This window comes from Manis pentadactyla, chromosome X (assembly GCF_030020395.1).
Source record: "Manis pentadactyla isolate mManPen7 chromosome X, mManPen7.hap1, whole genome shotgun sequence".
NCBI classification, from domain to species: Eukaryota; Metazoa; Chordata; class Mammalia; order Pholidota; family Manidae; genus Manis; species Manis pentadactyla.
In genome coordinates this window covers 18,389,515-18,413,298 of record NC_080038.1, presented here as the reverse complement: position 1 = coordinate 18,413,298, position 23,784 = coordinate 18,389,515, and the positions used below count along the sequence as shown (strand labels likewise).

The 23,784-nt window shown below is 38.3% G+C and overlaps 1 protein-coding gene across 4 annotated transcripts in view; it reads left to right on the top strand.

The window, feature by feature from the left end:
* APOO (apolipoprotein O) overlaps positions 1-23,784 on the top strand; it is a 52,812-nt gene that overhangs the window by 5,457 nt on the left and 23,571 nt on the right. For all 4 annotated transcript variants that reach the window (XM_036912809.2, XM_057495226.1, XM_057495228.1 and 1 more), the window contains exons 2-5: positions 15,029-15,136; positions 16,309-16,428; positions 18,755-18,809; positions 21,782-21,877. In XM_036912809.2, the coding sequence (XP_036768704.1) occupies positions 15,029-15,136; positions 16,309-16,428; positions 18,755-18,809; positions 21,782-21,877 (379 nt within the window). The remainder of the gene's footprint in view (positions 1-15,028; positions 15,137-16,308; positions 16,429-18,754; positions 18,810-21,781; positions 21,878-23,784) is intronic.

Here is a 23,784-nt window from a genome sequence, read left to right as displayed (position 1 = left end):
TCAGGAGACTTTGTAGAGGAAAAGGCGCTCGCTCAGACCTTTAAAGCTGGGCAGACAAGGTTGAAAGGGCCTTCTACGCAGAGCATAAATACACACCGAAGTGAGAGTTCAGCACCCTGTTAAGACCTTGGGCTTCCCATGCTCCATGAACTAAAGTTCTCTGTAGCTGTGTCTTTATCTGTAAAACAAGGATAAGACTAGCACCAACCTCCCGCTGTGTGGATTAAATTAACTCAGATTGAAAGTTTGGCATAGTGCTTGGTACAAAGTGCTTGGTAAATGTGAGCTGTGAACTTTCAGTTAGCATCTTGTAGGAGGCAGCTACAGTGATGTTACAGTGGTGCTCAGTCTGTGCTTTCTAAAAGTATTTTTAATTTCAAAACTTGGAACTTGGTAGTTGATTGGATGTGGTAGAGGAGCGAGGAGAATTTAAGGATGCTGCCCAGGCTTTTGGCTTGGAAAACTGAGTGGCTGTTAGACCAGTCATTGAGATGGGAAAGTGAAAGAGGGCTGCGCTTGGTTTGGGGGGAGGTGATAATTTGATTTTGAACAGGTTGCACATGTTGAAGTGTCTTGGCCATTAAGAGGTGGTGATCAGTTGACACGTAACCCGCCTGAATGGAGTTTTCATGAGATACCAGCTGGAGATGTGGGAATCATCAGACACTTCAAGGGTGAGAAGGGGTCCTAAAGAAAGCTGGTCTACCTCAGTTCCTTCCTGAAGGACAGCGATGTGACCTGTATTCAGAGCTCACTGCTCAGAGGAGCCAGAGGTGACTATTCTTGGCTATAAGGCATTACTACCTCTTGATGTAATGCCTTTATTGACTATCTGAAATTAACTTTATTACCATGAATAGTATGTTACTAGTGCAAACTGAAAGGAGAATTACACTGCAAAATGGAAAAGGAAATCGTCTGTAAATTGGAAAAGACGTACCATAACGTTATTTTAGTTAAATAATATTTTAAGTGCCACATATTTTGAATAATATTTTTCCCCTTATAATTAAGCATCTCTGAGGAAATTCTCCTTGAGGAATTACAGTGAATATATTTTTATTCACATGAGTACTTATTTATGTGCAGGATTAATTGTATTTTTTTTCCTTTCTTACCCACCAAAGATGTTGGGTACTAGATAACAAAGAAGAAGGAATAAAATTGTCTTGTACCACTGGACACAGAAAACACAGGCTCAGGTTCTAATTGTGGTATTTGTGGTTTCTGGCTGATCCACCTTAATGAGGTTTCTTAACGACTTGGAGTCCCCTTATCAAGGTAGTGTGGGGATAGTAATATATGCCTCCATATCACACAGGATTGTTGGGAGGTTCAAATGCGATAATATGTGAAAAGAACAATAAACCACATGGCACTCCATGAGTATAAGGTATTTTCAATCCCTTCTGTGTCATATCTGTCCTCTGACATGATCTAGAGTTCAGGTTAGCACTGTGGATTTAGGACTGTAAAAAGTAGGTCAACCTTTCACTTCTCACTTGGAACTGAATTCTGCTTAGGACACTACAGCACTCTTCCATCTACTTCTAAAATGCAAATAGCCTCTCATGTGCAGCTAACACTGCAAGAGGGGAAGGAAGAAATAGGTGAATTATGCCTTAAAAGAATGGGGAGGAGAGACAAAATGAAGAACAGTAGGTAATGCACTTGACATGATAAATGACTTTATTACCCTGGGAGGCCTATGTGTATTTGTAGACTTTTGTGATATAAAGGTTTAATTTATAATCTGTATGTATATGTGCTCCACATCCATGTCCTTTCTAGGCTAGACTGGAACTTCCTAGAGGCTAAGAAATGAACTTTGATATGTGTTTGTAGGGTACATTTAAATTACTGCAAGTCATTAGATGCCATAAGAAACGTCTATAGCAAAGCTACATACCTACTTCAAAAACTTGAGAGTTGACTTGTATATAACATGACAGGAAAGTGCCAAAGATTTTTTAAATGAGGGAATTAAAAAAGTTTGTACCAGTTGATTTTCCCCAATAATGCTTATGTGGGATTTTACAGTTAGTGTATGCAACGTGAAACTTCATGTAGATATAGAGGACAAAAATCTCAGTCTAAAGATGTTTTAGAAATTGGAAATTATTTGTTTTTTATTTTTTTTGAGTTTTTCCTAAGTTTTGATTGGCCTCATGCCAGTTTTATTAGAAAACTTGAACAGTGCCAGTTCCTTAATGCAGTGGGGATTAGTGTTCACTGTACACTGAAACTTGTTGAAGCAAGAATTTAGAGCAAGGTCTGTAGAGTTTTCAATATGCCGAGAAGCTATAACTTTGAATATTAAGTTGTATTTTCATGATAATACCAGTGCAGATAGTACAGTTGTATTTTGAACGAGTATCACTTGCCCTGTGTCCCCTACTTCTTTCTGGCTCCTTGAAGCATTACAATATGTCTTCTTCAGAGTCCACATGGCTCCAGTTTAAGGCCCTCTTCAGGTTGGCTGAGGAGAAGGAGCCCTCCATGGGAGCTGGAGAGAGATTCACAAGTGTGTTTTCATTGCTTTGGTTGCGAGGAAGCCTAGTGTTGTTTTTTTTTTTTTCCTCTGGATATGTCTTTCATTTCTTTGAGCAGCCTTTTTAAGTAGAGTATATGAAAATATTAAAGTTTCGTTTTTCTTTTCCTCCCTATCCCACAAACATCAGCCCTTGTGAAATAACACCCTGTTTTCCTTTGTACTTGCTGCAATCAATCTCGTCTCCCCTTAGACGTGCTGATTCACGTGTTGTACAGACATGGGTTAAACTGTTGAGTAAGCAGCAAATGATACAAGGACTCCAACAAGTTTCCTCCATTGCCTGTTTATAGCTTACCTCACTTGGCAAATATTGACTTTGAGCCTGTTGGTGGAGTCACATAGTTTGCAAGCACTGTTAAAAGTTGCTGTGTATAGTCCACATACTGACTTTTCTTGTCGCTCCATGTTTTCACAGAGATTCTCATTATGAATCCAGATTATCATCAGCCGATTGAGCCGTGTGCATGATTTTTTTCCCCCAGAAGAATGCGGCAGTTTACTTAAAGAACAAAAGGCCTGTGGATAACTGAGATGAGATCCAAGGCAGTGTTGTCAGTGAGTTCCGCATTCTCGGTGCCCACAGTGGTCGATGCGGAAATGAAACCTATGTCTAGATAGACTTGACTTTGGCTGAATAGCTCTTCCTCTTTGAAAATGTAGATCTTTTTAGTTTGAGAATACAGAAGCATTTGAAAGACAAGTCTCAAAGTAAATGTTTCCCTGTGATTTTTTTCCTACCTATATTCCCTTAACTCAGAAAAGATTGAGTGGATTTTGGGATGCCATTTCAAGAATAAACAGTGTACGTATCTTGGAATTTTAGGTAAGCAGGCGTAAATTTCTGTCTGAATGAGGAAGTTCAAAACAAATTTGAAACATGGTGAATGATATGTCATATGTGATCCAAGTCTGTGAAACCAGTACAACACAACCAGATGACTTTTAACTTGCCTGAAGGAACAATGATCTCACTCTTTGGCCCTGAGATTTCCTTCCTGTTTATCAGGCAAGCTTATTATTTTTTTACGTCAATTTAAGAAAAAATGTGGTAACGATTTTTAAAAAGTAGGAAGTGAAACAATTGCAGATGAAATGTATTTGCTTTGCTTTGCTGACCTAACTTTGTGGCAAATTCTGCCCTTCACAGACAAAATAGAAGTTGGTTTTTCTGTAAGGATGTTGATCTTGAGAACAGCCTCATTTTTTTTCTTTCCCTTTAGATCACATTCTGTTTACAGTGGATGAGGAAGAACTAGGAAATATCAGTTACTCAGGTACAGAAATACTGAACTGGAAGTTTCTCATAAAATAGTTCTGTGTCATAGTTGGAAGACAGTTTTTTTTTCTTTTTGGTTAATGTCACAACTCTTAAAATATTGGCTTCATAAACCTTTCACTATGAGACAGTTTGAAATGATCGTGGATTCTATTAGTACTCCAAATTTATATATTCATCAGAGTGTCCATCAGAGCACTCATTTTGAGAGGACAAATTTAATTATCCTGTCAGTATATTTCTTCCAAACATGCTGTCACTGCTCAATATATTTATTCCAGAAATCATCATTGATCAACACATTTTTGCCTCTCTTCATTTGGAGTTAGTTTTGTAATTTGTAGCAAATTCTTTAGCATACCTTCAGGAGTCAGCCATTTTTGCTGTTTCTGTGTTACAAAACAAATGAATATTCATTGTAAAGACTTAAGGAAATACAGATAATACTAAAGAATCAACCTGAATCCCAACACCTATAAATAGCTACTGTCAACATCTTTTCAGACTCGTTTCTAGGCATACTTCTTTCTTTTTTTAATTTTCAATTATTATTTATTATTTATTTATTTATATTAAGGTATTTTTATTTATTATTATTATTTTTATTTTGGTATCATTAATCTACAATTACATGAGCAACATTATGTTTACTAGACTCCCCCCATCATCAAGTCCCCCCCACATACCCCATTACAGTGACTGTCCATCAGCATAGTAGGATGCTATAGAATCACTACTTGTCTTCTCTGAGTTGTACAGCCCTCCCGTGCCCCCCCTCTACATTATGTGTGCTAATCGTAATGCCCCTTTTCCCCCCTTGTCCCTCCCTTCCCACCCATCCTCCCCAGTCCCTTTCCCTTTGGTAACTCTTAGTCCATTCTTGGGTTCTGTGAGTCTGCTGCTGTTTTGTTAAGGTATTATTGATATACACTCTTATGAAGGTTTCACATGAAAAAACAATGTGGTTACTACATTTACCCATATTCTCAAGTCCCCACTCATACCCCAATGCAAACACTGTCCATCAGTGTAGTAAGATGCCACAGATTCACTATTTGTCTAGGCATACTTCTTAGACTCTCAGTTTGACATTTTAAAAAATCCCCCCTTTTTAAACAAATGCCATTTTTAATACACTTTTCTTTTTATTGAAGTATTGTTGTACATCTAATATGTTTTTCTAACTTTTATTTCAAATAAGATTGACTTTCTTACAGGCTTAAAATTAAATCTGAAGATATTTAGAAATGGAAGCCATAATATGATCATATACTGAAAGTAAATTTCCTTTATTAATTTGTTATGCAAATAGTTGGAATAAATTCTGATTCAGGATATGATCTGTTAAGTTTACTACTTTGGAGAGAAAATACTTTTTTTTGAGAAGGCATACTTTTAACTTTTTTTGCTGGCTGTGTTGATTTTTTTGTTTTATAACTTTTTTTATCTTAACCAGTTTTAAAAATTATGATATCATTAATATACAATCACATGAGCAACATTGTGGTTACTAGATTACCCCATTATCAAGTCCCCACCACATACCTCATTACAGTGGCTGTCCATCAGCATAGTAAGATGCCATAGAGCCACTACTTGTATTCTCTGTGCTATACTGCCTTCCCCATGGCCCCCCCTACATTATGTGTGCTAGTCATATTGCCCCTTAATCCCCTTATCCCTCCCTTCCCACCCATCCTCCCTAGTCCCTTTCCCTTTGGTAACTGTTAGTCCGTTCTTGGGTTCTGTGATTCTGCTGCTGTTTTGTTCCTTCAGTTTTTGCTTTGTTCTTATACTCCAAAGATGAGTGAAATCATTTGGTACTTGTCTTTCTCTGCCTGGCTTTCACTGAGCATAATACCCTCTAGCTCCATCCATGTTGTAGCAAATGGTAGGATTTGTTTTCTTCTTATGGCTGAATAATACTCAATTGTGTATATGTACCACATCTTCTTTATCCATTCATCTGCTGATGGACACTTAGGTTGCTTTCATTTCTTGGCTATTGTAAATAGTGCAGTGATAAACATAGGGGTGCATATGTCTTTTTGCATCTGGGATCCTTCATTCTTAGGGTAAATTCCTAGGAGTGGAATTCCTGCATCAAATGGTATTTCTATTTTTAGTTTTTTTTGAGGAACCTCCATACTGCTTTCCACAATGGTCGAACTAATTTACATTCCCACCAGCAGTGTAGGAGGGTTCCCATTTCTCCACATCCTTGCCAGCATTTGTTGTTGTTTGTCTTTTGGATGTTGTCCATCCTAACTGGTGTGAGGTGATATCTCATTGTGGTTTTTATTTGCATTTCTCTGATGATTAGTGATGTGGAGCATCTTTTCATGTGCCTGTTGGCCATCTGAATTTCTTCTTTGGAGAAGTGTCTGTTCAAATTCTCTGCCCATTTTTTAATTGGATTATTTGCTTTTTGTTTGTTGAGGTGCATGAACTCTTTATATATTTTGGATATCAACCCCTTATTGGATATGTCATTTTTTAATATATTCTCCCATACTGTTGGATGCCTTTTTGTTCTACTGATGCTGTCTTTGCTTTACAGAAGCTTTTTAGTTTGATATAGTTCCACTTGTTCATTTTTGCTTTTGTTTCCCTAGCCCAAGGAGATACCTTCATGAAAAAGTTGTTCATGTTTATATTTAAGAGAGTTTTGCCTATGTTTTCTTCTAAGAGTTTTATGGTTTCATGACTTACATTCAGGTCTTTGATCCATTTTGAGTTTACTTTTGTGTGTGGAATTAGACAGTAATCCATTAACCAGTTTTTTTTAGCACCATTTTTTTTATTGTGGCTAAAAAAACACATAACAAAATTTACCATCTTAACCATTTTTAAGTGTACAGTTCAGTAGTGTTGAGTATATTCATATTGGTGTGGAAAAGATCTTCAGAACTTTTTAATCTTGCAAAACTGAAACTCTATACCCATTAAACAATAAATCCCCATTTCCTCATCTTATCTACCCTTGGTAACCACCATTCTACTTCCTGTTTCTATGACTGACTACTTCAGATACTGCATATAAATGAAATCATACAGTATTTCTCTTTTGTGACTGGCTTATTTCACTTAGCATAATGTCCTTGAGACTCTAATAATCTGTTGTATGCATATACTACCTTTTGTTTATCCATTCATCTGTCCTTGGACATTTGGGTTGTTTCCACCTTTTGGCTATTGTGATTTATGCTGCTGTGAACGTGTGTGTGCAAATATATTCTTGAGACCCTGCATTCAGTACTGTTAGATATATACCCAGAAGTGGGATTGCTGGAACATTCGATAGTTCTAGTTTTAACTTGTTGTTTTCTCTTCTTTTGATAGTGACCATCCTAACAAGTGTGAGGTGAGAAAATAACTATTTTTAAAAATTCTGTAAGTAATACTGAGTAACTTTTCCTTGTAAAAAGTCAAAACAATGCAATTAAGATAACGATCATGCTTTCATTTTCTGCTTCCCTCTAACCGCTTCTCAGAGAAAGCCTCTGTTACCAGTTGGGTCTGTGGCCCTCCAGATTAGAAAGCATTAATGTGTAAAATGTAGGTACTGAATTGAATGCTCATTGTGTGAGAAGGGCATATTCTTTGATGTTTCTCTTTGTTTGTAATTAAGTTTATGACACGTTACTAAAAGCAGCAATGTGGCCTGATTAATTGTTGATTGTTTTCATCATTTTGTTTCACCCTAAATTCTTTCACATAGTTTATTTTCTTGTTTTATGTTCTTTTTTTTAGAACAAGATTAACCTCAAAGTATTGTCAGTTTTCACAGATGTTTTTTTAAAAAAAATCTATTTTAGATTTTTACCTCTTTATAAATGCCTTCAGATAGAAATTGTTACAGAAAAGGTTGACAGAAGATGAAAGAACCATTGTAACATTTGGGGAAAGAAATACATAATTGTGTCTCATTTTCTGTATTTAGGGGAATATCCAATTTAAAATGGCATTTACTTTTTAAATGTCCCCAAATGCATTTATTTTCTGTAATGATAGATATAAAAATGATCTTATGCAATAACTTTGGAAACAGCTGCACATTTTAGTGTACAGGTTATATGACAGCTAAGATATGTGATAGCTTAAATGCAAAAATTAAAACATTACATTGATGCAGTTTTTGATACCAAATCATTTTGAGTAGATTATCATCATACCCCCATCTGACCTTGATATTAAAAGGGAATTTCTTGATTGAGAATGGCTTTGATATTAAAATAGCAGCCATGGTTTATTGTTGCCTCTCTTTGCTCCCTGTAGAGATCCTATCTGCATATGGGCATAGCTGAAAAAGATTGTGATGTCAGGAATCATTCTCATGTTCAAAATCTTTGGTTTATTTTGTCCCTGCTCTTATAGAGGCTGTTCCTAGTGACACTGAGTCTTAACATCAGTCCGTTAGGTGACTTTGCTTAAAAAAAAAAAAGGGAGGAAGGAAGAAACTCTACTAATTCTGTCTTTTCTCTGCAGTTATTGCCCAGAATTCCCTATTGTGGAACGTTGTTCCCTTTTCTGTGTTATTCTTGTCCCTTGTCTGTTAGCACTCTTATCACAGGTGCTGTTATCATTCATCTACTTTATTAGTGTGGAGGCAGAGACCACATCCTACTGTCTTTGAAGTCTGTTTACATTGTTTCACTTAAGAGTTGCTTTGATGTCCTTTGACTGTGTGTGGCTTGTAGGTCCATTTAAGTGAGGTACCAAACTCAGAAAAACAGGTTTTTGGAGAAAGGTAATTCATTACGAGGTAGCAATTGAAAAACCTGGTGAAGCTGTCCATGGAGAGTTAGACATAGAAACCTGAGGCTTAGGAGGCAGGTGGGGCAATGTCAGGAATACTGATTTGGGCATCAAAAGCATGGGGCAGGAGTTAAAGACTTCGATTTACATGGAATTGCTTTGGAGTCTGAGGCTAAAGGGTTAAAGAACTACTCTGACTCATCAACCTTGCAGAGCTGGCCAGGGGAAGAGAAGGTGAGCGAAAGCCTGCCCTCCAGTAAAGTGTGCCCTTGTAGAAAGGAGCTAGAGTAGAATATCAGAAACCAAAGGAAGAAAGAGTTTGAAGATGGTGGCATTGTCACCAGTTTTAGGGTGCAACTGAGAAGCCAGATGTCTACTGGACTTTAGTAATTGGGAGCCATTGGGAGCCTTGGGAAGAACAATTTTAGGTACCTTGAGTAGTGAAGGGAGGGAAGAATAAAGTAGAGAAAGCAAACATAGTTTGTCTTTCTAATGCTGTGTTGAAATACAATACACAGAAAAGCCCACAGGTCAAAGTGAATTCTTGCAAAGTGACCATACCAGTGTATCCAGCATTCTAGAAGCCCTCCTGGCCCTTCTACTCTCTCCCCAGCTTGCCAGGGGTATCCACTATTTTACCTTCCATACTGTAGTCTATTTTTAAAATATACTTGTCTGTGGAGGTAAATAGAAGAATAGGGTGGTAGTTAGAAAGGGAATTTGGGTGGAGGGTATTGGTTGTGTTGTGTTTGAGATGGGAAAGGTTTTCTTGAATGTAAATAAATCCCATAACTTCTTTAGTGGGTGGCCAGTCACTGTTTCTTTCTTTGTTTAGGATGAATTTCTTTTTATCAAAGTATTTTCATTTCATCGATTTTCATTTCATTCTTTGAAATGTTTTTAAAATAAGTATGTTTGAGTGTTTTTACAAACTAGAGTTGAGTAATTGTTCCCCAGGCATCTACTTGTGGAATAGTGGTTTTCTAAACTTGGCTGATCATGGGAATAGATTCTTAGGTCCCTCTTAGGTTTACTAAATCAGACATTTCTGGGGTAAAGCATTGGAATCTGCTTCTAAAAAATCTCCCCAGGTAAATCTGAAACCTCTTGTGTTCACAGGCCTGCAAAGCAAGGCTCGCACACATTACACTGAAAAGGAAACTGGTGTATATTTTAAATGGAAGGTCTAAGAAGATAACTGATCTGTAATGGTGGGAAAATAAAGGGGCACTCTTGTTAAAAATGAATCCTCCTTAAAGTTGAAAAAGAAAGCTATACTATGGGTCCTCCTTAAAGTTGAAAAAGAAAGCAAGTTTTCAGGAGTTTGAGCTCCACTATTCATGATAGTGGATAATTCTGAGGGTAGCTTATTTAGCTTGAGGTTTTTGCTTGTCTTTCAAGCAGTTTTATTGGGAGATGATCAGAAAGTGGTCCTGGAGCTAGAGTTCTAGGCAGTGCACTTTTATTTACAAAACAAGGACAGTTTAGCCTTCTGCATACCAATTATGATCTAAGTGTGCGTGACCGCAGCAGATTCCTATCTTGGTTAACTGTCCAAGAATGTGCCCTTGCTGCTGGAGCTGAAGGCTAAACTCAGTCTTGTGCCTGAGTCTTTTTATTTTTTAATTGTATCGCGAGTCTTTTTGAGTAAACTCACAAGCTTCCTGGAAACTCTGTAAGGGCAGGGGCCATGTCTGCTTAAGTGTTATGTCCTGTTTAGCACTGTGCTTGACACAGAGTAGGTATACAATAAATATTTGCTTTTTCAAATAAAATTCTGGTTGACCTCTTCTAATTGTTATGTCATATTGTGACTCTGCTTACCTAGCCAGATTTGTTCTCAGCAGTCCTTGATGAGTTTCAGTGGAGAGTAAGAAGCAAAAGCCCTTAAGACAATGGCGGCTATCCTTTTACAACCCTTTCTGTTAGGGCCCCATCCAACCAACCGCAAATACTGCCCCTCAGTTTCCATTGAAAGACAAAGAGAGTCCAGAGGTCTAGGAGGGGGAGTTTTAAGATATCTTGCTAGAGAAATAGAAAGAAAGGTTTGGCCACATGAGCCAGGGAACTCAATGACACTCCCCCTGAAGTTTGCAAAGCTAAGGGTCACCAGCTCACCTTTGTCTGAGCCAAATTTTAGTTCTCCCTGTGACTATGGGTCTGTATTCAAAAACCTCAGACAAGTACAGGGGTCCTTAAGTTTGAGACCCCTCACTGGCTGAATTCCAGGAGTGGCATCTAGTAACTGAAGGGTGTATTCCAAAGGATAGACCAGCTCTGAAACAACACAGTCAGAGCTTTAGTGATTATGACCCAGATACTGGAAGTTGCTTCAATTTTTCTTCAAGACCTCCAACTTCCAGATTAGTGTTCTTTTTCTTCCTTGGGGAGATGAAGGATTGAAGAAGGTTCTTCTTCACCCACTCTTGCTCTCTCACTTCCTGGGGTGATCTCTGCCCTCTTTAATAGCCTTTCCCTTCTTAAATTCTGATATTGAATGGGTTGGCCTGAATACTTAGCATGCACTATTATAGATTAGGCTGGCCACCCAGCAGGGGCCCAGTGTCCAGAATCTCCATCTGTGATAACATCTGGTCTGACTGAGGTAGAAGGGATGGTTTCTCAACAAGAACAGACCCTTTGATGCAGAAAGAAAAGTGAACCCCACAAGATGTTGGGCAGTGCATCAGTACCAGGCTTGTCTGCCTGTGCACCTTTAACTGAGGTTCCTCCTGTGGGTTTCCATCACACAGATCAATACCACCTAGTTTCTTACCGTGGTCGGGTGTGTGGCTCACTGTTTCCTAGTAGTCACCCTTGGCCTGCAGTCTCATCCATATTTTGGCATTAACTTGACACGATTTAGGTGTGCATGATTTTGTTTAGATACAGTATACGTACAGTGAGATGCACAGATTTTTAAGTTGTACAGGTCTTACAATTTGAGTTTTGACAAATATATACATCTTCTGTAACCCACCCCAATCAAGGTATCAATCATTTCTACCACCCCAGAAAGTTCCCTTGTACCCCTTCTCAGTAAGTCCATTCCCTCCCTGCTTTCACACACCTCCCCCAGATATTGACTGTTCTGATTTCTATCACTGTATATTGGGTTTGGGGCCATGGATTTTAAAACACTTTTTATTAAAAGTCTAGATGGTGAGAGACATCAGAAAGTAAAATTTATTGAAGTAAATCAGTGCTTCTCAGTGTTGTAGGGATGCCTCCCAGGAGACTTCTGGCAGTGTCTGGAGACTGGGAGGGGTTGACTCATGACTGGGAGGGGTTTCCACTGGCATCTGGGGTTGAGAAACCCTGAAGTAAACCATGTGCTCTCAGTGCAGAGAACTGTGGCCCTAGGGAGTGTTAGTTAATCTGTGGATCTCACAAATCTCCTAGGATGAGATTTGTTTTTTCTTGTTTTATTTAGTAGTTGAGAGTCTGCAGGAAGCTGAAAGGGCAACCGCAGAAGAGGACTTCCTTGCTCACTAGCACTTCTGTGGCCACAGTTCATGCTGGGGTGGGAGTGAGGGTGTGCTGGGGGGAGAAGAGGAAGAAGAAAACAACTTGGACAGTAAAGAAGCAGGCTTAGCATAATATGAAAGCTAGAAAAATGGATAAGATGGAAAAATAAATGAAGTAGAAATCAAGAATCCAATAAAATGTTTAATTTCAAAAGTAAGCGAGTTGAGACAAAGTAAAAGATGAAAGTTAAGTGAGAACAGTCATTAACATAAAAGTGTAAATCTGAATTAAAACAATAGAAGGCTATGAGATGAAAAATGAAATACGTGAAAAGTAGACAGGATTAAGGATTGAAAGTAGGAATTGAGAATTAAAAAGGTCAACATAAGGCATTATATCAGATGGGGATAAAGATAGGGGACAATATGTACCTGTAACTCCGGAGGAAAAATCCCGGGGCAAAATATCTCTAAAACCGAAATTAGTCAAAGGGAGAAATAAAATTAAGAAACCCTTTTATTTCTTACAAGCAGGCATCCAGTCTTTCCTCTCTTGACCTGGCTGCAGCAGAAGAGATCTCCACCCAACCTCTCCTGTCTTGATAGACCTCCCTTGCCCCTATAATTACCTATTGATATGTAGATGGACACTTCTCCCCACCCCTTGAAATACCTATTGATATGCAGATGTACTAAAGCCAGGTGGGAGATTCTGGAGATATTACAGTTTTACCCAAAGCACCCCAAATGCTTAGAGGCCCCAGGCTGGATGTGGGAGGGCACTATTCTGCTGCCCATAAGGAGGTAATCTGAAACAAAAGTCTGGGTGAGGGCCAACTGTCTCAGTGGAAAGTCCCCAGTTCATATGGTGTTGTCAGTAAGTTATGGATCGACCCAGAGGGCAGAGAGCACTGAGTTGGCACCTCTAGATACCAACAGCCTAGTAGGCCCTTGCATGTAGTGCAGAGAGGGACCACACTGTAGAATCAGCGTAGCTGGCCAATCTTTACCGTGGAGACGAAAGAATTCTGTAGCAATACTGCCTTGAAATTAAGGCCTTTCAAGATGAACACTTACTACTGCAGGATGTGTTAATTGTGTTTAAGCCAAAGTATAACCACTCTTTTTACATACACACAGACACACACAGCTTCTAGCTCTTTATTTCTTTTTCAAATACGGGAATTTCCTTTTTTTTATGTGACTCCAGGCATGCATTTCAACAGACATTTTGTTATGTTTTATCTAGCATTATATGTTTTGTGAGTATTACAGAATATCCAGTCTTTCACATTACAGGCACTGCAAATCTTAGTCATATGACTTCCATGATGCCAAAACATACCTAAGTAGTTAAAACAAGTCAACCACTCATTTATTTTTTGCCTCTCTTCCATCCATTCATGCAGGCAAAAAAACAGTTATTGAGCATTTCTTATGTTCTAGGCAGTCATGGACAGTAAGAATACAGAGTAATACATGGCCCCATATTGAAAGGGCTTCCAATCTGGTAGGGAGAACTTGGTAGACATAAATAAATGGATAAATAAGAAAAGCAACGAATTTCCTGCTGTTAGCAGCTGTGCAGATGTTTGAGGCAGAGCAATTAGCATGTGTAAATGAATGAAGCTGGATAAAAGCATGGGAAAAATATAGGAAGTTCAAGTTCTGTGAGAGAAGGCAGAGTGACAGAAAGATGAGGTTAGAGGAGGTGACTGGGGTCTGATCATAATGGGCCTTTTTTGGCTCACTTAAAAGTCCTAGGTAGTAAATACCAAAGGAATGCAAATAAGGAGAGAAGATAATCAGGTTTGCAGTTTAGAAAGATCCTTCTTTTGTGGTGTGGTGGTTCCAACCATCAAAAGACCAGGTGGGCAGTAAAATGCTGATAAAACAATCCAAGAAAGAAATGAGGGCCCAAGGGAAGATTGTGCAGAAGGGGATAGAGAGGAGAAAGTGAATGGAGATAATTTAACAAGCGGAATTAACAAGACTCAATGACCTGAGGACTGGTGGTGGTGAAGGTGACCTCAGACTTTCTGATCAAGTTGTTTAGTTGGATGGTTGGCACCATTCCTGAGAGAGGAAGTAGTGGAAGATGGACAGGTCTGGGAGAAAGATGCTAGGTGGTCACATGCTGTGTAAATGTCAGGGGTTATTACTGAAAAAAAAGTGTCCTGACTTGATACCACAGCACACATCCACCCATCAGGCCTAATGTGGACTTGGAAGCATAGATCCTGATGGGTTGGTTTTGGACATGCTTGGTCTGGGGATCTTGTGTAGCAATCCAAGTGGAAATGTCTAGAAGTAATAGAATAAGTGAGTTGGGAGGTCAGGAGGAAGCTCTGGGCTGGAGCCACATATTTGGGAGCCACTGGCTTCATGTTGAAGCTATGGGCATGAGTGACCCAGTCGGGGAGAGTAAGGCACAGGAAAAGTCTGAGTTTGGGAACTGAGGTGGGGGAGACCAGCTCTGGGTGGGGATGAAAAGGGAGAATTTCTGAAAGTTTGATTGTTAGATTTATAGAAATAATCTTCACTCTGTTCATTGAATCACTAAGTGAGATCACTAAAAACTCCTTCCCTTGCTGTTGTTGGTGAGGGCTATGTGTATGTGAGAGGGAGAAAGAGATAAGGACTATTTTGTACTTTTAAATTCATTTCGTAGCATTTTCTCACTTACTCCTAGTATGTGCATTTGTGTGTGTGTCTTTTCTTTGAAAAGTTAAGTAAAAAAACTTAGGAACTCCTGTCTTTTGGAAATTAAGATGAAGGCGACCTGAAATTGTAAGTCCATGAGAACATACTTTTTAGGCATTGACTCCCACAGAACTTCAGGAATACATTTATTTCTCATAAAGCGCAATAAGCCTTTCCAGGCAGGAGTGGCTGAGAACAGGAATGTGCTTATACTATGCACATTCAGTTTGTAGCATTGAAAGGAGGCTTAAGATTGCTTCTGTGTTTCAGGTAATTCAGAGGTCTGTGGGGCCAGCCAGCTGGAGTCTGCTCACATTCAAAGTCTATGCATCGTCGAAAAAGGACTCACCTCACAAAACTTCCGTGAAAGTTAATGAGGTAACGCGTTGTTCATGTTGTGATGTACTTTGAATGTCTGGTTTAGCTACTATAAGAAGCATACAAACAGAATATCAGGAAAACATTACAGTTTAGAAAATATTTAAAAGGAGGCAATGTATTTCCTTATAGTTTGTTTTTCCTCATGGGAAGCTACTAAACTATGGCTTTTTCAACAGATAAACGTTTGTTAGTGGTACTTAGCTAAGGGCACAAGTAAGGAATATTTCCTCGATTTTTGGTGGGGAATCTGATGTGTCCCAGTAGACTATAAGTACAACTTGCTTCCAAGTGATCTGCCTGATTCTAGAGATTCTAGACTGGCTATCAAGCCAAGAAAACATTCATATTTTACCTTAAGAGATTAAAGACCTAGTCTAAGAGATTAAAAACTAATTCTGCTTCTTGGCTGGATTAGAGGTTCCTAAGTAGATGCTTAATAAATATTAAATAGATAAAACAAGAAATCTACTCTCCATTGTTTACATTCTTTTGTGTCTGTACTTCCCACTGATTATTTTGGATATTGGGTTTCAGTTGACTTAAAGTGAAGTGACATAAAGATAAAGATGCCTTCAGTCATGGGCAGAGTTACTTGAATGGTGTTTACATAGAGCTAATTAGTCTTTTGTCCTTTATTTTCTCTTCTTCTCAGGCCTTGGGGCAGTGGTATTTTTTAGGGTGAAGAAGGCAGCCAGTGGTGGCTGCGAAAAGTTCCTTCTCTGGGTGGGGAGCAAAGCTGCTGCCTCTCCTGCTTTGGTTAGCACCAGACTGATCTTTTGAACTAAGTAAAGTGCTCTGCAGTTACCCTCAAGCTTTATTTTTTTTAACCTACCCTTTAGAGTAATAGAATCCTTTTTCCAAACTAAATCTATGGTGGAATACCAAATACTAGTGTATAAAATGAATAAAGGGGGGCTGCTTTGTCTGCTACTAGTAGGGTGGGAGGAGGGTAGGACACCTCATAGGCCTGCCTGCTTGGCCTTGTCCTCATTGATTATGGGCATAAGTAAGGTGTAAAGATTCTCTGAAACAAGGCTCAGGGTGCACGTAACCATGCAAATCACTGCAGTTTCATGAATTATTAGAAATATGATGCTTACCAATTTGATAGTTGATTATGTTATCTCATCACTGTATACTCTTTTTGTCTTGTTTTTTGATGTACGCAGCTTTCACTCTACTCTGTTCCTGAGGGTCAATCTAAATATGTGGAGGAGCCAAGGACCCAACTTGAAGAAAGCATCTCACATCTCCGACATCACTGTGAGCCATACACAAGTTGGTGTCAGGTACAGCCGTTCTGAAAATGGATGGATGCATTTCAGTTTAGAGTTACTAGTGCAAAGTCTTTATTGGCTGCATGGTTTCAGAAAAAGGCACAATCAAGGGTCCCAACTTACCAGTGTTCATCAGTGCTATCTGGGGAGGGGGGGGAAGCGGAGAGCCCTAGCTTCCTGGTGGTGGCTGTTGCCATAGTTACAGAGCAGATTTCCCTCTCACCAGGCAGTGGTTGCCACCTTGACTTGACAGAGGAGGGCTGTTAACTATCTTGCTGGTGATAGCTATGACAGCATTACTGTCTACCAGAGGAAGACATGGGGCTGGAACTCTTGTAAAAAGAAAAAGATATAATATAAACATTTATTATCAAAATTGGGAAATTTTTCTCACCCCAGAGATTCTATAGAAGTACCACTTTAAACAGAAATGGTCATAGAGCACTTTGGATGTTATAATAGGGAGGCAGATAACTAAAAGAGGGTCGATTGCATATGTGAGTACTGAATTATTTGTCCCAGTGGTCAAAGAACTGCATACAGAATGGCTTCCATCACTGCTGAGGTTGTAGATTAGGCATTTGTCATTATGTTCATGAAAGCATTTCTGAGATGGTTAGTCCAAAACTGAAGTTTACGATCTACAGAATGCTCTCATGGGCTTTGATACATATATTTGCTGTACTTGATCTTGATTTTGGAAACTGATGACGGGATCCCTGGTAGCTCACTGTGATCAGATAGTGGTTAGTTCTCTGCATTGTGAAAACCAATGACAAACTAGTAAAAAGTATGTAGAGGTGTGTGACATGGTCTCGATTTACTTTGCTTGAGATTTATAAACTCAATTTTCATCGAGAACTTGTTTTAAAAGTTTTAATTTCCATTGTCTGTGCCAGTGCTAAACTTTTGTTTACCAATTTAGAAAGAAAATAGTAAACATAGATTCCATCAACAATATAAATTAAGCCATTATACCTAACTCAGTAATACATAACCATATTACTGAGTTATGAAATACCTAAAGACTTTTACATAATGTGTTGGAAAACACTTAAGACTTTATTCTCTTGTTCTAGAAGATTTGTAAACCATCTGCTGGTGGTCAAGATAAGATCAGCAAATTTGTGCAAGTATTTTTGTATCATGTAGGCATGACTGTTACTCCTCTCTCTCTCTTTCTCTCCCTCAGTTATAAAAGTACTTTGTCTCTTCACCTTCCATCTTAAGGTTGCTTTTCGTTTTCTACCTTTTCATCTGCATATGATGCTCAGTGCAGTAAAATAACCTTTCTTGGTGATAGAATAGTTATCAACATTAATTGTACTACTTCTAAATAAAAAAGCTTTTTTTGTGATTACAGTGGCTTGATTTTCCTATAGAATGAAGTCCTCATAAGTAGAAATATTTCTAATTCCTGGCTCCTTTTTCAGGCGAACAATTTCTGGCCCTTTTGTTCAAGAACTAATTTAATTTTTCTTCATAGGAAAACAGATTATGCTAGCAAAGAAGTGGGCAGTCACTCTAGACTTTGATCTGTAGTTTTTATTTATGGGGAGCGAAAGGACAATAATGAATTTTAATGAAGCAATATTCAGTTTTTTTATGTTCTTTATGTCCTCCCCCAAATTTAGCATTTATTATTTAAGGCCATTTAACAGTACTATGATAATTTTTTGCTACTTGAACTGAATAAATAAACCAAATCCTTTTCTGTGTGGCAACTTGCATTATCTCTTTTGCCATCTTCACTGTAGACTTCTTGAAGGTGAGTACCTTCTAGCTAGTCCCTTGCTTTCTTTAGGACGTCATGTACAAAGCCACTGTATGGTTGTTATTATTAAGAGAATGTTAATACTTCATTTGCTTCAGGATTAAGGTATCTCTCCAAACTGGGATATAGACTCCTTTGCCCTATTAAAGCTGGTCATTCCTGCTTCAGATGGGCAGTTTTTAGCAATAAGCTCTAAAATCATGGCAAATCAGGAAATAGACTTCTGTGAAAGACAGATTTAATCTTACAGGGAAAGGATTGCCACTTTATTAAGGGGATTGATTTTTGTCCATTCTCTTCAATTTTAATAGAAAATGAAAAGGCTGGATTGTTGAAATCACTCTACTTGAAATCTTTGCTTCCTGTGGCAATAATAAGCTGTTCTGCTGAGGAATTTGTGGTGAAGGGGAAATTACAAAAGAAGAAAAGAACACAAAAAAACAGATAGTATATCCCTTTGTTCAAAAAGTGTTATTAACATGATAATTTATTCAGTAAAGACAAATATATAGTTACTTTCTCATCAGTGAATCCTACTCATTCATTTTCTTTTCATCTTTTTAGGAAATGTACTCCCAATCTAAGCCCCAGATGCAGAGTGTGGTTCAGTGGGGGTTGGGTAAGTTGATTTTTAACTGGGCATAATCAGTTTCTTCATTAACATTGGACTCTTTAACTGGAATTCCATGGATGGGCTCCAGGAGATCTGTGAATTCTTTAAAACTGTATGCAGAATTTTAGAGCTGTGTGGATTTTTCTGGAAAGCGGATCTACTGTTTTCATCAGATTTCAGAGGACTAGTGTCCCCAAATACTCAAGTAAGCCTATTCAAGATCATTACAATGGCTAGCAACTGCAGATACACTGGATTTTTTACCTTTAAATCTCTTTCCAGGTACAGTGTCCGTAACTCACACTAACCCACACTAATTCATCAATAGGTTTTCAGAACCAGGATAGCACATTTGCGTGGCTATTAATACATGTTATAAAAGTTTAGGGGCAGGAAGGAATTGGACTGGTGTGCCTAGAAAGGCTTTCTTGCATAATTAGTAATGTTCTTACATTTTTTCACTTGGTTTTTTATCATCCTTGACTCTTTTTCACATCCACTTATCACATATACTCATAAACTGGGTTCACAGTCTAATCTCTGTCAGAAACCAGTAAATTAATAGTCATTGATCATATTCCATTCCCCTTATTGTGCATCATGGCAAACTAAACTCTTGCTTTTACAAGTGTTTCCATGACAGAATAAACTAAGCCTGAGCTTGGCTTATTTGTTTGTGAAGATCATCACAGAGTGTTGATGTGCTGATACCCCTGAGACTACCAGATAAATTTTTCACTTGAAGCCAGACATATTAATAGCCTACCAGTTCTTTAAATTATTCATATATGTTAATAAGTAACATCTTAATTTCACAAACACATGTTTGGTGCTTCTTATGTGCCAGAAACTAGTCTAAGTGCTTTAAAATGTTAATTTATGTATAATCCTCAACAACCCTGCAGTTGGATAGTTTGTTACTTTCATTTTTTTACCTGAGGAAACTAAAGAACTCCTGATCTTTTGTCTGTATCTGTTGACTGAGGCCGTCTCTTCAATGTCAACTGTCATTTCCCATTGATTCGTAACAGTAGGCATTATTTGCAACATAAATCTTTTTTTCCTTCTCTTGGACTCGTAGTTACTACAAGGTTTTTAAGAAGAAACATTCCGTTATGAGTTGTGTTGTTGTGTGCCAACATAGTCCATTTCCTAGCAATCACAGCTAAGACATGTTACCAGAAGCTGGGCTCTGGCTTCAGTGCAGCTTTATAGCATATCTTTCCCACTTCTGTGTAATTTACCCACTTCAGCTCAGCTCTCCAATGCCATCTGGGTGTCCTTCTGTCAACTGCTCTGTGTACATGTCTGGAATTGAAAACACCATGTTGGAAAGCAGAAATTAAGAGAAGTAGAAAATTGTCTTAAATGACCCAAACAAGAATATAGAAAGTTAAAGATAGGTTAAAGGCAAAATAAGTAAAAGACTAGACAGGAGTTAGTGCAAACAACACAAGCCCTATAGTCGTATTTAAAATGAGCACCACATTTTCCCAAGAACCCTGGAGAAGAAAAACTGGCATGTATCTGGAGAGAATTCCCGAGTATTCTAAATAGTTCAGTTCCACATACATTTATTATGTCACCATCCTAGCAGGCATTGAAGATGGAGGCTGATTAAGACAGTGGTCAGAACCACTGAGGTGCATATAATAAGTTATTCAATACCAGTGCAAATACAGAGACAGTCACAGACCACTCTCAAAGGCATAGAGGAAGGAGACTAGTGTAATAGACCCTGGGGATGTGAGAGTAGTCAGGAAAGGATTTGAGATGAATCTTGAAGGAACAGAATTAGCCACATCAAAATGTGGGGGTGGGACTCGGGCAGTATTCTGCACAGAGGGCATAGTATGATAAGGCTTGGAGGGTGCCTCAATGTATCATATGCCAGCAACTGGAAACAGATGCAGAGTGCTGAAGATGAGGTTGGGAGAGAAATGTGAAGGCTTTTTAAATCGTGACATAGCTAAAGTCCATTTGTTAATTCATTTGGTGTCCCATCAATTCCTAGCAGTGTTTTTAATGGCTGTTGAATGAACATCCACTCTAACCACTGAGAGAAGATAACATAGAAGTCTAAGCCATCCACCATTAAGGAGCATATGTTCTCCTTGAGGAGACATAAAATATACCCTTGAATAATTAAACACAATTTTCATTATTCACAGGATTAGGTGCCAAATGATAGTACAGAGAATAAATATAATGGGCTTCAGAGGAGGAAGAGAAGTGTGAGCTGATGAGTATAGGAAAGGCTTTTCTGAGGAGCTAGAACTTAAGCTGGCTCTTACTTGGTGGGATTGGCTCAGTGGAGAGGAGAGGAGGCATCATGGGATTGAGATCATAAGGCATGTTCAGGCATGGCAGGTAGGTTCTCGTGTTGCATTTATTTGTTTATCTATCAACAGTGACTATTTCCCACATGTACTTGCACTGCAAGTTTCCTTCATTGTCCAAATTTATTCTGTTCTTGAGTTCAAGTAATGAATTCAGATGGCAGAGGATACATTTTTTCCTGAGTCTAATGGATTTGATTCCTGATTTTCAGAAAACAAACAGGAAAGCTTCAAGCAGCAGCAGATCTATCCAAAGATTTATCTAAATCTATTCTGTTTCTGTGTTTGGATAACAAGTTTAGATAGCAAGAGATCCCTGTATTTGTATTTCTCCTATTGTGAGTAGTTGATTCAGATCCGTTGCCTTCAGGAATATAAAGGTAGTCCAGCATTACTTTATTGTCAGTAGGTTGTCAGACCAAAAGTGTTTGAAAGTTGGATACTTGCTATGTGAATAGTAAATCATGTTTGTATATCACATAAAATGAATGTCTTGAAAAGACTCAGGTTATCAGAAAGCAAAGGATATATTCCTTGAAAAGCATTTGATACTATACATAGTAGTCATAAATAAGATTTTTTTGTTTAGCTTTTAATGAGCAATTTATGGAACTGTTTCCCGGTCTGATTCTATTATAGACAGCTATGAATATCTCCAAAATGCACCTCCTGGATTTTTTCCAAGACTTGGTGTTATTGGTTTTGCTGGCATTATTGGACTCCTTCTGGCTAGAGGTAGGTGCAATTATGTGGGTTTTTTTCTTAACAGTTAATAATATCAGGGAGAGATAAGATGTATATTTGGTTCTTTCTTTTCATTTGTCACTTTTCATAGTGAGTGGGTTCCTGAATATGGCTTTCTTAATATATAATTGATGTGGTGGTTTTCTCCAATATATTTGATTTTAAGCATATATAGAAAATATAAAACAATAAAATGAAAGAAATTGTGTACTGTCAGTTAAAAAAAGAAGTTAGTTATCCTTCATAGGCACATCTACGTGAGCAAATTACTGTTGTTCTTTGGTACAGAAAGAGTGAGCTTCTGTTAACCAAAGTCTGCCAGACCTCAGAAACTGTTTCTAAATGTGTCACTATTAAGATCAGGCTGTCAATGAAGCAAAACTGAAGGAACAAAATGGCAGCAGACTCAGAGACTCCAAGAATGAACAAGTGGTTACCAAAGGGGAGGGGTGTGGGAGGAAGAAGGGGACTGAGGGGTATTATGTTTAGTACACATGGTGTGGGGGATCACGGGGAGAACAGTGTAGCACAGAGAAGGCACACAGTGGATCTGTGGCATCTTGCTGCACCGATGGACAGTGACTGCATTGGGGTATGGGGGGGGACTTGATAATATGGGTAAATGTAGTAACCACATTGTTTTTTCGTGTGAAACCTTCATAAGAGTGTATATCCATCATACCTTAATAAAAAGTTTTTTAAAAAAGTAAGTCATTTCTCAAAAAAAAAAAAAAAAAGATCAGGCTGTGAATCACACCAAGTAGAACAGTGCTTTCATGGGCATTTTATTAATTTCTTCATGTGTTATAGCTTTGGCCATCAGTGATAATATAAAAAATTTTTTAAACACTTTAAAATTAAAAGCTAACAAATACCGATTAAAAATATTACCATATTAAGACTGCTGGATTGCAAAACATATAGGAAATAAAAGATTATAAAGTAGTTCACTATAGTGAGGTGAATTTCTTATGGACTACTTGAAGTTTCAGTGAATGTAAAATTCAGGCTTTATGAAAATTCCTAAAATAGAAAGTTTTTCTTTAAATTGCTCTCTTTTAACTACTTTCCTGGGCACAACAGCAGCATAGGAACACCTACTACTGCTGGTCCTGTTCCTTTGTTTTCATTTGCTTTTTTGTTTCTCTCTTTCCTTATCCTGGGAGGTCTCAGTAGTATTAAGATAATTTAAGACTTTAATTCTTTTTCAAAAAAGTACACACAAGCATACACACTCATGCACACACACTTGACAACAGGCCTTTTCCTGTGGGCGCTGGGGTAGAAGGGCCTGAAGTGAACAATGTCAGGGGCTCACTAAGCAAGATGAGTGGGATGGTAGGTATGTTTATGGGTGGCTGGCGTGGTCTGTATGCCTCTCTACATAGATGGTCCCCTATGATGGCAGCAGCAGACGGCCTCAGAAGGTAAGTTTTTTTTTCTTTTTTCCAGTCTAACATTTTATTTATTTTTATTTTTAAAATTGTATTATTTAAGGTATACAACATGATGTCTTGAGAGAGATACACATACCCATACACACACATACCTACACACACACACACAGTGAAATGACTGTTACCGTCAGGCTAATTAACATATCTTTTCACATAGTTATCTTTTTTTGTGTGTGTTGAGAGCACCTGAAATCTCCTTTCAGTGCATTTCCAGGGTTCAGTATCATTAACTGTAGTCAGTATGTCATGCAGTAGCTCTCTAGACTTGTTCATCGTATATAATCTAACTTTGTATCCTTTGACCAACATGTTCCCATTTCCCCTACCTCCCTCCCCACTCCTACTAACCACCCTTCTACTCTCTGCTTCTATGTATTTGACTTTCTTAGATTCTGCATATCAGATCATGCAGTGTTTGCCTTTTTCTGTCTTGCTTAGTTC